Source organism: Propithecus coquereli, unplaced genomic scaffold, assembly GCF_000956105.1.
Source record: "Propithecus coquereli isolate 6110/MARCELLA unplaced genomic scaffold, Pcoq_1.0 Scaffold122, whole genome shotgun sequence".
Lineage (NCBI taxonomy): Eukaryota > Metazoa > Chordata > Mammalia > Primates > Indriidae > Propithecus > Propithecus coquereli.
This window is the reverse complement of record NW_012136303.1, coordinates 6,327,686-6,342,077: the sequence shown is the minus strand read 5'-3', so window position 1 is coordinate 6,342,077 and position 14,392 is coordinate 6,327,686. Positions and strand designations below refer to the sequence as shown.

General features: G+C 45.9%; 1 protein-coding gene across 1 annotated transcript in view; it reads right to left on the bottom strand.

Annotated features, from left to right (window-relative positions):
- STK35 (serine/threonine kinase 35) overlaps positions 1-14,034 on the bottom strand; it is a 42,102-nt gene extending 28,068 nt beyond the window's left edge. Inside the window, exons 1-2 of the mRNA XM_012637747.1 lie at positions 13,308-14,034; positions 1,603-2,352 (exon numbers count right to left, since the gene is read on the bottom strand). Of these exons, the coding sequence (XP_012493201.1) occupies positions 1,640-2,352; positions 13,308-13,800 (1,206 nt within the window). The 5' untranslated portion in view covers positions 13,801-14,034 and the 3' untranslated portion in view covers positions 1,603-1,639. The remainder of the gene's footprint in view (positions 1-1,602; positions 2,353-13,307) is intronic.
- Positions 14,035-14,392: the final 358 nt, after the last annotated feature.

Here is a 14,392-nt window from a genome sequence, read left to right as displayed (position 1 = left end):
AAAAAAAAGGGGGGGGGGGGGGGGCCCTGCTTGACTAAGATAGACCTGACCTTAATTTAGGAGGATCAGGGTAAATTACTTAACCCTTGCAGGGTTCTAAAGGTGAAATGAAACGGCATATGTATAAATACCTAGCGTATATGGTGGTCAATTTCTCATCTTACTTTCCTGTTCACACCTCACACTCTGGTCCAACTGAACTACCCTGCTGCTCCTGGTACACACCTTTGGGTTTTCTACCTCAACCTCTCTGTCCACACTGTTCCCTCTACTGGCAGGTTCCTGTCCTTTCTGATGTCCACATGTCGATATGTTCCTTACTAACCCATGGTGGTCTAGTCAGGCTCCCTCTGGCCTCAGGTCCTTTGCAGAGGCTAATCCTTCTGCCTGGGATACTCCCCTCTACCCTAGTTCCCTTCTCTTGACTCTGGGCACCAACAACTGCGAGGTTAATTTCCCTTAATACCTCTTCTCCTTCATGGTAAAACTACTATGATAAATATTGATGAACATATGTCTCTCCTTAATTAAGCTGCAAAATTCAAGATGGGGCAAGTTTCCGATTTTGCTTATCATATTACCCCAGAAACTAGCATGGCAAATCACGTGCCACTTAACGATGGAGGTATGTTCTAAGCCATGCTTTGATAGGCGATTTTATAGTTGTACAAACATCATAGAATGTACTTTTACAAACCTAGGGGGTATAGCCTACTACGTACCTAATCTATGTGGTATATACCCCATTGTTCCTAGGCTATAAACCTGTACAGCATGTTACTGTACTGAATACCATAGGCCATTGCAACACACAGGGTAAGTACTTTTGTATCTAAACATAGAAAAGGCAATGCATTGCACGTGGAAGTTACAATGGCTGTGACATCACTAGGCAATAGGAATTTTTCAGCTCCCTTATAGTTTTATGGGACCACTGTCACATGCAGTCCATCAACTCATCTAAATCTTACGTGGTGCACGACTACTTGACAAATAAACTCACAGTAAATCTGTTAAATAAGCGAAGACTTCCATACAAGAATATCTACCAATACATTTACAGCACCTAACACGGAGAAACAATCTGATATCTGAAATAGGAGAAAGGTTACATTATGGTACATATAATGGAGTATCATACACTCACTGAAAGCCATACTTTCGAAGTATGACATGGGGAATGCTCAGATTAGTATTGAGTAAAAAGAGCATGAAACAAAATTCTAACTATAGCAAGATCTAAACTACATAGAACTGGACGTCTAAGTAACAGGGATATGATTAGAAAGAGTGTTCATTCTCTGAAAAATTGTTCCTCTTTTGTACATTTTCTACGGTAAGCATTTGACTTGATGAGAAAAGGTATTTCTAAAAAACTTAGAGATTCAGCTCAAATGCAATCTCCCCTCAGAAGACTTCTCTAGACTTTCCAACTCGTACTCAGATACTTAATTCCACATATCTCCTTACCAAGACTTGGGGGGATCTTTGATAATAAACACTAAGTTTTCTTCAAACCTGCAACACCCCCCACCCCCCAACTCCAGGGCCCACCCCAGGGCCCAGGATGAAGAACCCAGTGAACAAAAAGAGAGCACTCACCTAGTTTAAAAACACCCAAGATGCTTAGCCCTGAATTTTAAGCAGCACATGTGACCTGGTCCATTCTGGTTTCAAGTTCAAAGGCATCAGGCCGGTCCTGTGGGTTAGCAGCTAACATATCTTTCAAGAGCTGCTTGATCCCCTCAGACATGGAAGTCCTGCGTTTCTGGGGGATGTGCAACTCCATCTTTGGGTTTTCTAGCAGCGCCTCACCGACAGGGACGATCTCAGTCCCCTGTTTAATATAGGTCCCCAGGAGCTCCTTCTTGGTCTCAGAGTCAATAAAAGTGATTCTTTCTATCATTGCCCAGATGATAATGCCCAGGGCAAAGATGTCTGCCTTGGCCGTGTAGTGTCCCTCCCAGACTTCAGGAGCCATGTAGAAGTCTGAGCCGCAGGCTGAGGACAGCCAGTATTTATTCACATTCACATTTTTGTTGTCTTGATTGCCTTCTTTGCCTCGGGGTGCCAGCCCGGCACAGACCTTGCTTAGTCCAAAGTCTGCCACCTTGAGGATGGGGGTGCCAGACCGCTCCGTGATGAGGATGTTGTCTGGCTTTAGGTCCCTGTGCACGATGTGGTTTTTGTGCAGGAAGGCAATGGCGCTTGTGAGTTGTAGCATGAAGCTTTTGTTGGTGGCTGGGTCCGGCCTCCGAGACAGGACGTACTGATTCAGGTCTCCACCTTCACAGAACTCCATGACAAACCAGAGATAGCAGGGTTCCTCAGCATAACCCAGGATCCTTTCTCCTAAACCAAAGGAAGACAAGAACTTGAGTGAGATTGACACATACACACTATGTTTAGACTAAAGGGATGCAATATATTATAGTGAGAGTGACAGATGTGACAAACAACTGCTCCAAGAGGATCCGCAAAATCGGCACTGAGCCCTGTTTCTACTCACATAGGAGGAGTCAAGGAATGTCACAGCCATTAGGGGCTGGTGTCAAGCACCTGGGGTTTGGAATTAAGAGGCCTGGGTGAAACCTCAGGTTCACTGTTGTCTGGTTGACTGCAAAATCATTTTGTTTCACTATACTGTTTCCAAACGGGCAGCAGCAGGCCACCCTTACCTCCCAGGGCTGCTGGGAAGATGAGACAAGGTAAAGCAAGTGAGATGGCCATCAAATGTCTATTGCTTCTATTATCACTGTTATTCAGTGCCAGGTAAATGTTCCCTCTCGTCTTCCCTGACTTGTACAATGATTCTTGTTAATGCATCTGGAATGGTACTACAGTTTTGTTTATTTCAGAGGCACACTCCAATCCATCAACATTTTCTGCAAGCCCATAATATGCCTAGCACAAGCTAGGTACAAAACATGCCCCTGTTTCTGTGAAGCTTAGTTCCAAGGCAATGATAGCTAATCATAGCAGTAACCATCACAAGCCACACATCTGCATCAAGGTCAACTTCTCTGAACAGTGAAAGTGGGCAGGAATCACCAGACCTGAAGAAGTCCGAAGGGACAGGACTTGAGATACCCTTTGAAGGACAGGCAATAAGTGAGCCAGGGGAAGCAAAAAGGGAATTCTAGTCTGAGAGACTAAATGGGTGATGGAACACAGGACAAATAGACCAGAAAGGTGTGAGCAGAAGTCCGGCGGGAACAGTCGAGTCTGAAGTAAATGTATAAGGTAGAATTAAGTTGTATGGGCTTGAAACTCCAGGAAAGCTGGTGACTGCCATCTTCAAGGAAATTTCAATATTTATAAAGCAATTGGTGGCACAGTGAGCCCGTACCTGGAAGGTATTTGATGACTACACAGAGAACCTATGATCTGGATAATACCCCACTAACCCAAACAGCCCTGAAATTACCAAGCCACACGGTCTACCAAAACCAGTGGTTCGGGAGTTCTAGGTTAATCCAGATGATTTGATGTACAAGACAAAACCTTTAGGTGTTTGACCACAATCTGACAGACCTCACTTCCCCTGTAATTATATAATTTTTGTTTATAGTACTCACAATCAAAGTAATACAGGTAGAACCAGTTTAGGGCAGATTTTTTTTTAAGTCAGTTGTTTCCCCTCTCATAATCCTCTTTCTGGGTCACCGGCTGAGTGGGCTGTGGCTCTGTACCCAAAAACACTGCAAAATGAAGCAGCCAGCTGCAGCCCAAGCGAATCTAGACTCTGGAGTAAAGAGCCGTAAAAAGGAGAGCAAGAAACATTTGCTGGTGGTACAGCCAGAAAGGAAAGGATTAAGAAGTCATCAAATTCCTTCTGCAAAGGTCACAGCAGAAAACAGCGAAATTTCTGGTGGGAGAATAAAGGGTGGGGAATGATGGTTATTTTATATACAAAGTTGGTAACTATGGCAACTCAAGTAAAAAGAAAAGTCTGTAACAGACTATAATGAAAGCCCCGGGCAACAGAACGAGACTCTGTCTCAAAAAAAAAAAAAAAAAAAAAAAGAGGGCCCTAAATTAATCAGTGGGTGGGGAGATGGGGCCCCTGGCACGAGGAGCTTGCTCTGAGGAGGGAGCTAAGCTCAGGATGCGCTAAAGGAGGGGCTGTTTGTTGAGAGGAAAACCCTGGACAGGAAGAAGTCTTCTCAAAATCAGGCGCAGCATCAGCAACCATGACAGAATGGAAAACTGGGAACGTGGCTCCTCGTCCCAGAGACAAAAGTACTTCTTTGCACAGGCAAGGGCCCTGGGCTTATTCCATGAGAAGCTGGAGCACGTGTTTTCACCAGCTACCCATGAGAAAACAGATGACACACATTACAATTCCAGCCCTTTACTTCAGGCAGATCGTCTACCTGGGCTCTCTCTCAGCTACCTCACTACTGGAGGGATGGAGGGAGGGGGCATGGATGGTACCTGGCATTCAGCAGGCACTCGGGGATGTCAAAGAGCAAAGACCAGGAAGCAAGGAGTCTGGGTGTAGACCCCAACTCTGCCCACTCGTTCACTGGGTGGACTCTTGGTTCAAAGGAAAATATGGAGAGGCCGAGGTGTGACAGATGGCTAGAACTTCGGGCAAGTCCCGTCCCCGAACCTACCTGCGGCTCAGTCTTCTATCAGATGAGAGAATGGCACCTGCACCATATGACTGCCGTGAATGAAGTCACGCACATGAGCTACATCTTGCAGAGTAGAAGACAATTTGGGGGAATAACTCACTGACCATCACTAACATCATCCTTAACACTCAACCCCACCCAAGTCCTTGGAACTCGTGGATTTCAGTAATCCCAGTGTTGGAGGCCACAGAATAAAGTTCTCATATGTCAGGCAAAAGCTGACATTTAGATCAGAAAATGAAAAGGAATGACTCCATTTAAGACGTAACGTTTCTTAGGTTGTAACAGCTAAAATCCATGTTCCAGCTAGACCAGGTCACTCTTTTCTTTGGGGTGATTCCTCCACCTAAAAAGATGACACCCCCATCTCTGCAGGTGTAAAAGAATGTACACCTTAAGGCCAGCTTGAATGCCAATCTACTTTGCACATGCCTGATTTTCCATGTAACTTCCCTCTTCTGACCATCCAAGGCCCCTGTCTTATATCAATGGAGTTTTATTTCAGGCCCATATCACAGTGGGCCCAGTGTGTCCCCAACCCCACTCTGTGGTTATTTCCCCAGTTTCAGGATGTATAATTGGAACAGACATATGGAACAACCACTAAAATCCCCACATGAAACTTAGTTTTTGAGCTGACAGAAACAAAATTTACTTAAGTTTTATAATTCCCTTGTCTGGTAAAATCTGACAGTTCTACAAGATTAGTAAGAGAAAAAATTTAGCTTTCTTCCCAGAGAGGGAGAAAACAGTGAGTGTTATTTGGAGATAAGCATTTGAGATAAATTAACCTTGAGAAACCACTGGTTCCAGGCACTATTTTAAAAGCTCATGATGTGAGCCGTCTCATTTTCCCAGACGCTATTTTACAGGTGGTGAAATCAAGGCTGAGAAAGGCTAAGTAACCTGTCCAAGAGCACTGCCACAAGTAGGTGGTAGGATATGAGCTCTCACAGCAAGTCCTGCCACAGACAACGCTGTCTCCCAGTTCGCACGGGGCTAACGGCACACACTTTTAAAGTGAGGAAGGCCCACCTCTGGGATAGTTTTACTACTTTTTTCCCTCAAGTTTGATAGATAGGTGACCACAAAATAAATTATGGATTTCAAAGCATTCTATGTCATAGTTCACAGAGAGACAGAGAATATGCCAAATAAAAAAAAACACACAAAACAAACACCAATAAAAAAAAGCCAAGCAGGTGTCTTGCATCTCACTCATAGAAAGAAGCAGTGTTGAAGTCTCCAATGAAATGTGGCCTGCTTCACTGAGAAACCTGATGCCAGCAGGCCCAGCAAAAGGCCAAGTCAGTACGAGCTTGGAAAGGCAGGCACCTCCTGGAAAGAGACAGAAAATGTCCTGGACTGGACAAGCCTATTCTCAAGTCTCCTGCAGAAGTTAGATTTGCAGGTTCTCTTCAACTCCATTTAAACATTTCCTGAGCACACACAGTTTGTCAGACATCAGAGATGAGGTGAGTTAAGAGTCTGACCCTGTCCTGACAAAGGCTTCTGGTCATTAGAAGCACAGTGATGACAGCTATGAGAGCAAGGAAGAGTGCCCGGCTCTGCCTGAGGGGTGGGGAAGGAAGCTGGGATATGAGAGAGGCCCCTCAGCCGCATCTCCCAGGATGAGCAGGGTGGGCACACGGCACGGGGATGTGAGCATGCGCCAGAGCCCCAAGTAGCCTGAGTCGTCACAGAAGAGATGCAGTAGATGGGCAGGAAAGAGGCTGAGATGTTCTATAGCAGACTTAGACCCTAAGAAATGGGAAGGAGCTAAAAGTTCAGCTTATATTACAGAATGACACAGAATATATTACAGAATGATACATTGTTTATGGAATCTAAGAAGTCATCGATTTGAAGACATACCATTTAAGTAAGCCGTACAGGCTGTTGACAGCACTCTGACAAACCACTGACCAAGTCGACTTCTGATTTAACTTTGACAATGAAACAAGTTCCCTCTGGAGGCACGAGGGGTTAGAAACAAGATGGGAGACAGACTGGCTGCCAACTGACTCATTAGGAGGTTCTGAAACCCATAGAGGTGAGGGCTGGCAAGGGAGAAGGCGAGGAGGGCAGGGGAGGGAGGGATGGGAGAAACGTTTCAGAGGTTAAAGATCAACAGAATTTAGTAACTTGTCATGTAAGATGAAAAGAAAGAATTCACAGTACTCTACGCAATCCTCTCAAACACCCGTAACTGGTATTCCATCCAGCATAGTAAAAGTGAAGGATTGGAAACAACTATCCAAGAATGGGTAACTGTTAATTATGGTATTGCCAATTGGTTGATGCTTTAAAGGGTCATGTTATACTTCAACAGAAATTTACTTAAAAAGCCAAGAGACGGTCACATAACACGTTATGAGCATGTTGTAGCATGAAGGGGAAAAAAAGGCAGAATATAAAATTATAAAGTTACATTTAAGAAAAAGGATTAGAGAAAAGCCAGAAAAGTGAAGTTTGAACAAGTTGTGACTATGGCCATCCCTGTTTTTGATTAATTAGGAGCTGTACATTAAAATATTTTACTTAAAGAGCTCAGTCCTGAGAGGCTGACGACAAGTACTCATCCTGGCATGTCTTCTCAAAGATGAGCATGTGGAAAAAAAAAAAAAAAAAAAAAAAAAAAAGATGAGCATGTGGGTTCCATGCTCAATTTTAGGCAGTGTCATGTCACTATAAAGAAGCTGGATACCATGTAAACACCACAGGCTATGTTCAAGGGACTCCTAAGATTAATCAAACAGATTTGTCATGGTGGCTGTCAGGGCAAGACACAGTGGCCTACAAAGGACAAGAATGAACCCATGGGCCTAACAGAAAGGATAGGGCTGATGAGCCAACCAGGCTTGGGGTCAACACTTCCCCTGCCCCGCAACTTACAAGGCTGTATCATCCTGGACAAACTTGAGACTTCAAAAATCTTTCATTTTCCATAAATTGAGAAGAGACACCTACATCACTGGGCTGTTGTAAGGCTTGTGACATATGAAGCACCTTGCATGGTGCCTGGACAGAACAGGCAACTACTGGGTGTTAATTATGTCAGTGTCTCTGGACACCACTGGCAGGCATCCAATACAGTCATAAGGCAGCGTGTCAAGAACGTGGAAATTGGAAAGAGCATCTGGATGTAAATCTTAGACTCTGATCCCTCACTATTGTTGTACTGGACAAGTAACTTGACCTTCATTTTCTTGTAAGACCAGGTTATAAAAACACCAATTTCGCAGTAGAGAACATTAAAAGAGAATGAATATGAAAATACTATGAAAGGGTAGCTTATTAGTACTTGTTAAAACGTGGATTCCACCAGCCAGGCAGAGAGAAGGAGTAACCCTAACCCACGGCAGTTGGGGCTCAGGCATCTCTCTCCATATGCAATGGGCTTTGCCACAGACCTAAGCCTCAGCTCTTGCCAGGGTCGTTTCTGATTTACCCTTTTACAAGTCATCCTTCCTTCTCCCAAACTTAGTCCACATTTCTGGCAGCTGGTTCCCCTAGAGCACCTCTCAAAGTGAAGTAACATCTGTTGTTCCGTAACCATCTCCTCCATGGACTGGGCACTCCCGGTGGAATGAAATCAAGTCTCTGGGCTCCTCACAGTACACCACACGTGCACACAGTAGGCACTCCATAACGGTAAGAATCATGAGCTGGAGACGTATAAATAAGAGGAAGAATAGGGAAAGTAGTGGTAGGGCACGAAGAATATATGAAGACAACTGGGTCAGGATGCAGAATTTGAGAGTCACTAAGGAGGGTACCTAGCCCTAAGGATACCACCAAAGGCCGAATTTGAGGTGAAAATGAACCGATGTTCTACTAAGGAAGCTAAGCTTTCCTTGAGAGTTTACACTATAAAAAGCCCTACCCAGTGCAACCCCAATTAACCAAAGCTCTCAATTAAGGAAGGGTTGTTTCTGTCTCCTGGGGCTGGAACCTAAAATCCCCAACGCACAGAAGGCAGGCAGTCAGTCAAGAGCAAGAGTGAAGTCGACATGGTTGTCTCAAGACATTCAAGAGTACACCAGACAGCAGGTACAAAGTCCCTGGCAGGTGAGACAGATGGAAGGCACCAGCGGAAACCGGTAGTGTCATGAGCACTGATTAATACACAATTAAAAATAAATAGTAGTCATTAGTTTCTGAGTAAAATATGATTATGCCCATTTTATAACTGAGAAATACAGAACTTGGAACGTAAGCCGCTTGTCCTCATAGTGGTTAAGACAGCATACTCAAGTTCGAATGCCTGGGCTTGAATCCTGACCTGGTTATTTGCTTAGCTGTTTTCCATAGGAGTCTGCAGGCCGACAACTAATCTACTGCTAAATCCCTGGTCTCCCCCAGCTAGAACACTAGTTCCTCCCTCAGCTACTTCCTTTGCCTGCTCCCCAAAGCCTCTAACTAAACTCCCAGAGAGAACCTCTACTGCTTTCTAGGATGCTGCCACTTGTGACTTTCCACTGTGTGCGTTTGGGCATGTGTCCTCTGCAGGCCTCATGGAGGAAGCTCTTCAAATACAGTGACCTGGCTCACAGCAGCCACTTGGTGTGCAGGCAATTTTACTTCCGAAAGGCCGGGCACGGTGGCTCATGCTTGTAATCCTAGCACTCTGGAAGGCCAAGGCAGGAGGATCACTTGAGCTCAGGAGTTCGAAACCACCCTGAGCAAGAGTGAGACCCTGTCTCTATTTAAAAAAAAAAAAAGATTATTTCCCAAAGCCTACATTCCCAGCCATCTCAAGCTACCTAAAGGCATCTTGAGCACAGAAAACAAACAACTGGTAAAGCAAGACTAGTTAGTGTCTTACCAAGCTGAGGATAACCTAGGCTTCCTGCTCTTCCAAACTTCTAATAATTCAGTTTTATGAGGCTTAGAGTTTGTACTGAATTTTTTTGGTCCTCGCGTGCTGTTTGTCAGAAGGATCAGTGCGTGCATTAGAGAAAGCAACAGAATTTCTGAGTTTGACAATGAATCAGGCTTGCCTGCTGACTTCTAAGTGGCAGTGATATCTTGAACTTTGTTTTAGGTGCATTCAGGACAGGGTCCTTTAGCAACGGAAAACAAGGGGATAAAAGCAAATCATTGATGCCTTCACTCTTTTTATTTGAAAAGTACTTCAAAGTTAAACAAAGAGACACAGGCACCAGCCCAACAACCAAATAATTTATAGGACTATTAATCTGGTTTATAAAAGCCTAGGAGGCTGATTTGAGCACTGCCACTAACTCATTTCAGACAAGTCCTGCTCCTTTTCTGGACTTTAGTTTTCTTCCTTTGAAACAGAAGGCCAGATCAGACACCTAAGACCTCTTCTAACCCTCTATAGCTTCTGCTCTCTTTATAATGTTTCTGAGTAGGACATGTTTGCTCCATGCTCAGAAAGGACTGACATAAGGCACAGAAGTCTATCAAACAAAATGAGCAAGACCAAGAACAGCATTCATTTCCAGAAGTTTCTTTTGATATTGGAATTTTTATAGATCATATAATTTAAGACTATACAAATGCCTTCTATGTATTCACTAGAAGTTGGAGACTGAGGGGGGAAAAACGAATCTATTAGCCCAATAGTGAAATAGATTCACTGTTTCTTCCTTGCCTACCCACGATCCTAGGCACACATCTTGCAAGCCCACCTTCGCGATTCTCCTTCCTCTTACTTTGGTACAAAGCCCTTGTTAATCAGCCAACTTGCCATTTCCTCCAGTGACCTTGAATAGCATTAAGTCTACTACTAGTCCTCAAGCTTTTCAAATGTAAGTTCCTTTGGGGCAAGGAATGATTTGTTTTTTAAGTTTTTTTCCTTTCCCTGCAAATACTACAGTATGGACTCAGCACTGGGTGAAGTTGAGAATTCAAGGCAGAATAACATTTTTTGGTCTATTTTGAAATCATTCTAAGTTGTGGGAGACCTGGCAAAGGGTGACTGCAAAGGATTTTTCTGCTGGAGAGCTGAACCAGGTTATTTCTGGGATCCCTCCCAGCTCTAACGTTGTTGGTGGTATTATAATGCATGCTGCAAACAGGACCCCAGGACAGACCAAGACCACTAAGTTTTGGAAGGTAGACTTAGGAAAACTTAACCTGGAGTAATTTGGATCTTTGTTCTCCACTTTAAAATTAACAAGCAAAAAGATCCGACTGCCTGTTTACTACATGCTAAATTAACACATGATACGTAAGCTTGAATGTCATATTCACAAGCAGAGAGAACGCACATCTTCTTCATTGTTCTATCTCCAATCCCAGAACATTGTGGAGACTCAAATATTCTGAAGGCTCTATGAACAATTGAAAGAGACATATTTAGTATGTGGCCTAAAGCAAAATATTTCATTTCTCTAGGTCTCGGTTTTAGTTTATAAAGGGAGGATGAAAATACAAGTGTTTTTGTCAACTTGGTAATGCTTACAACACAGGAAATAAAGTATGTTCCGTGGTCAAACAAGTTTGGGAAACCTGAACAAGAACAGTGAATCTTGAAGGCGATGACGGCAGAAGAGGATGGAGAAGGTAGCCTGAATTTATTGAGGCAGTGAATTCCTTCTTACCTGGAGCACTTGTCGGGACATTCCCGGTCTGCATGGCAGCCCTATGCCCCTATGCCACAGGTACCCCTATCTAAAGGAATGCTCCTCACAGGTTTTACAATTTGTCCCATTTCTCATGCTGTCTGAGTCTGACCCCAAAGTCCACAGTATTAATCGCTATGCTTTGCTGCCTTTCTTTATTGCGAAATTTTGACAAATTCTACATGCAAGATAAGTCTAAATTATATTTATGTTGGGCGAGTAAGAAAGGGCTTCAAACTGAGGTTGAAGTTCCAAGACTGGCATCAATGAACTGAGGATAGATGGAATGTTTGGCAAAGCAAGTTCCCACACCACAAGGCAGTGCGGTAATATGGAAGTCCAGACCATTCATTAACCATATAGCAGGATACACTCTGAGAATAGGACTTCAAAATAAGTGATGAGCTCCCAGAATACAGGTAAGGTAAAAGAATCTCCTGGGGCTAGATGTGGTGGTGCATTCCATAATTCTAGCTACTTGGGAGGCTGAGGTGGGAGGATCACTTGAGCCCAGGAGTTGGAGATCAGCCCGAGCAACATAAGAGACCCCATTTCTTATATAAAAGTTTTTTTTAAAAAAAGATCAAAATAATCTCCTGGGAAAAAATACTCCCCCCAGGAGAGTGGGCTTTTCAGAATGGATGGGGCAGGGATGCACATAAAGGTAGAAGTCTAAAAAGGACCTCAGGTGATACTGATCACGTCTCCTAACCCACTGTCAAACAGGGACTTGAAATGAGAGAAGGAGTTCTCTTAGGATAGGCTTAGTGGGATCTTTAAAGTTGCACGAAAGCTCCAAACAAGATTTTAGGAAACCACACCCTTCAACCTCACCCAAAATCCTGCCTATTCTTAAAGGTTTAAGGAGGACAGGACTACTCTTTCAAAGGATCCAGGCCTTGAATCAAGACAGATCTGGGTTCACATCACTTAAGCTATGAGAAGTACAAGGGAAATCAGGAGTACAGTCCGACTTTCAAGTGGATTAACCTTAATCAAGTTATTAGTTGTTCTCCTGTAAGCCTTAGTTTATTTATAGAAAGGGGACAGAATCTACTTTTAAAGTTGTTACCTAAAATTATGTCAGAGCCCAGACCACAGCTGAGACTCAGATTAGTAACCTTTCTCCTGGATTCTCCTGCCTCAGAAGTGTTCTCAGACTTTCCTAGCCCACTGCCCCTCTCCTCTGAGCAGATCCCCAGCTACCTGCAGTCTGAACGAGGCTTATGAGTACTTAGCACTTAGGATGAACACATTCAGCAACTGCAGTTAAAACTCAGAAACCAGGATTATTAGTCTTCCAGGTCTGCAAGACCCCTTGCCTCAATGAATCCCATTTTCCTCATAAGTAAAACCTCTTCCCAGCCAGCCTCAGAGATTAACAAAAAGACCAAGAATGTAAAATGAAGAGAAAAGATATTAGAGGTTTTGTTTTGTGACAGCTCTAGGCCCACCTGTGGGGGCTATTAGCCCGCACATCTCAGAGGACCAAGCCAGAAAACTGTCGTTCTGCTCGAGTGCCTGGGATGAAGGGCTGGGGGTCTCATAGGAAAAGGCAGGCTAGTAAGCAAGAGTTTGGGAGGATGTCAGGAAACTTAGAACCAAGAGGGAGAGAGTATGGGTAGGTTCGGTAAAGTTTTTTCTGTTTGTTTTGGGAGGGAAAAAGAAAAGGCACTAAAGGGTGAGAGGGCTCTGAAGTTCTGCCACCAACTCTGAACCCAACCCCCTCCACTTCCCAACCGGATCTTAAAAGTGCTAGTCGCTCAATAATCAATGGCTCACATTTATGGAGCACTTGCTAAGATAATGGTTAGCACTCAAATGAGGTCTTGTTATGAAAAACCCAGTTAGTAAAAACCCAGCCAGCTTTGGGGCCAGGGACTTGTCCGGGGTCCAGAGAAGAGAGAGCGAGGCCCCAATGCCTGGGCCCGGGGAAACGAGGGTGTGTCTAGGCCCAGGGTGACACGACCAGGACCAAGGCCTAGGGGGATCCGGGACAGTTTGAACCGAGCCGTCCAGAAAGCAGCGGGTCCGGCCGGCCCTGCGTGGGCGGGATGGCCCGCGGTGCTCCTACCTTTGAGCGAGGTCTCCACCAGGCGCAGGTAAAGCTGCGAGCTCTTGTTGCCATGGCTCATGCGCTGGGCTAGCCCGTTGCGCTGCAGGACACACTCCTCAAACTGCACGACGTTCTGGTGGCGCCGCTTGAGGCTGGTCAGGGCCCAGAATTCAGCCAGCGCCAGCTCCACGTTCTCGGGGGCGTCGCAGCGGATCTTCTTGACCGCCACCCGGGCCCCGTTGCGCCCGGCCACTGCCTCGTAAACCACGCCGTAGCTGCCGCGCCCGATCTCCGCCAAAAGGCTGTAGCGCGGCCGCGAAGAACCGCCGCCGCCCTCCGGCCGCCGCCGCGCCAAGTAGGCCTCTCTCGGGGCCTCGGCCTCCACTGGATCCATGGCCTGGGCCGCAGCCGCCGGCCTCAGCTTCGTGCTGGGCGCCCGCGGCACTGGGCTTCGCCTTTTCCGCTCTGGGCTTTGTGTACCTCTGCGGGCGCCGTCCTCCCCCGTTTCCATGGCTGCAGGCGGCGGGGGGAGCAGCAACGGCGCTGCCCGGCCCGCCCCTGCCTCATCCCTCCGTCCGACCCCGGGACGCGGAGGAGCGGGACCTTGGATTGTGACCTGTGGGCGAAAGAATCGGTTAAACGACCAGGCCGAGGCGGGGAGGCAAGGAGCGCAGGCCGCGAAGCGTCCCACCTCCTCCTCCTCCGGCCGCCGCGGCCCCTTTAAGACGGAAGCCAGCGCCGCCGATTGAACGGGGGAGGGAAGGGGAAAGCGGGAAAGACGAGACCACGGGGCAGCGGCTCAGAGGGGGAACCGGAAAGAAAAGCAAAAACTTTCCGCTGTCTCAGCTAGTTCATCGTGTAGCAACAGGAAAAACAAGAACCAGCTGCCTTCACGATTTATGAAAGTCGCCTTAAGAAACGATGCGGACTGTTGAAGTTTTTTTCCCTGCCTGGCCCCCTCCGAGATCCTCCTCCCCGCGTCCCGCCTTGCGTCCTCCCGGGTGTAAACAGTCCATTGAATAGAGCCCTAGCGGAGCCCAGCGGACCGACCCAAGTCCCCGAGGGCGGCGGGTGGAGGGGAGTGGCTTAGAAGTTCAACTTCC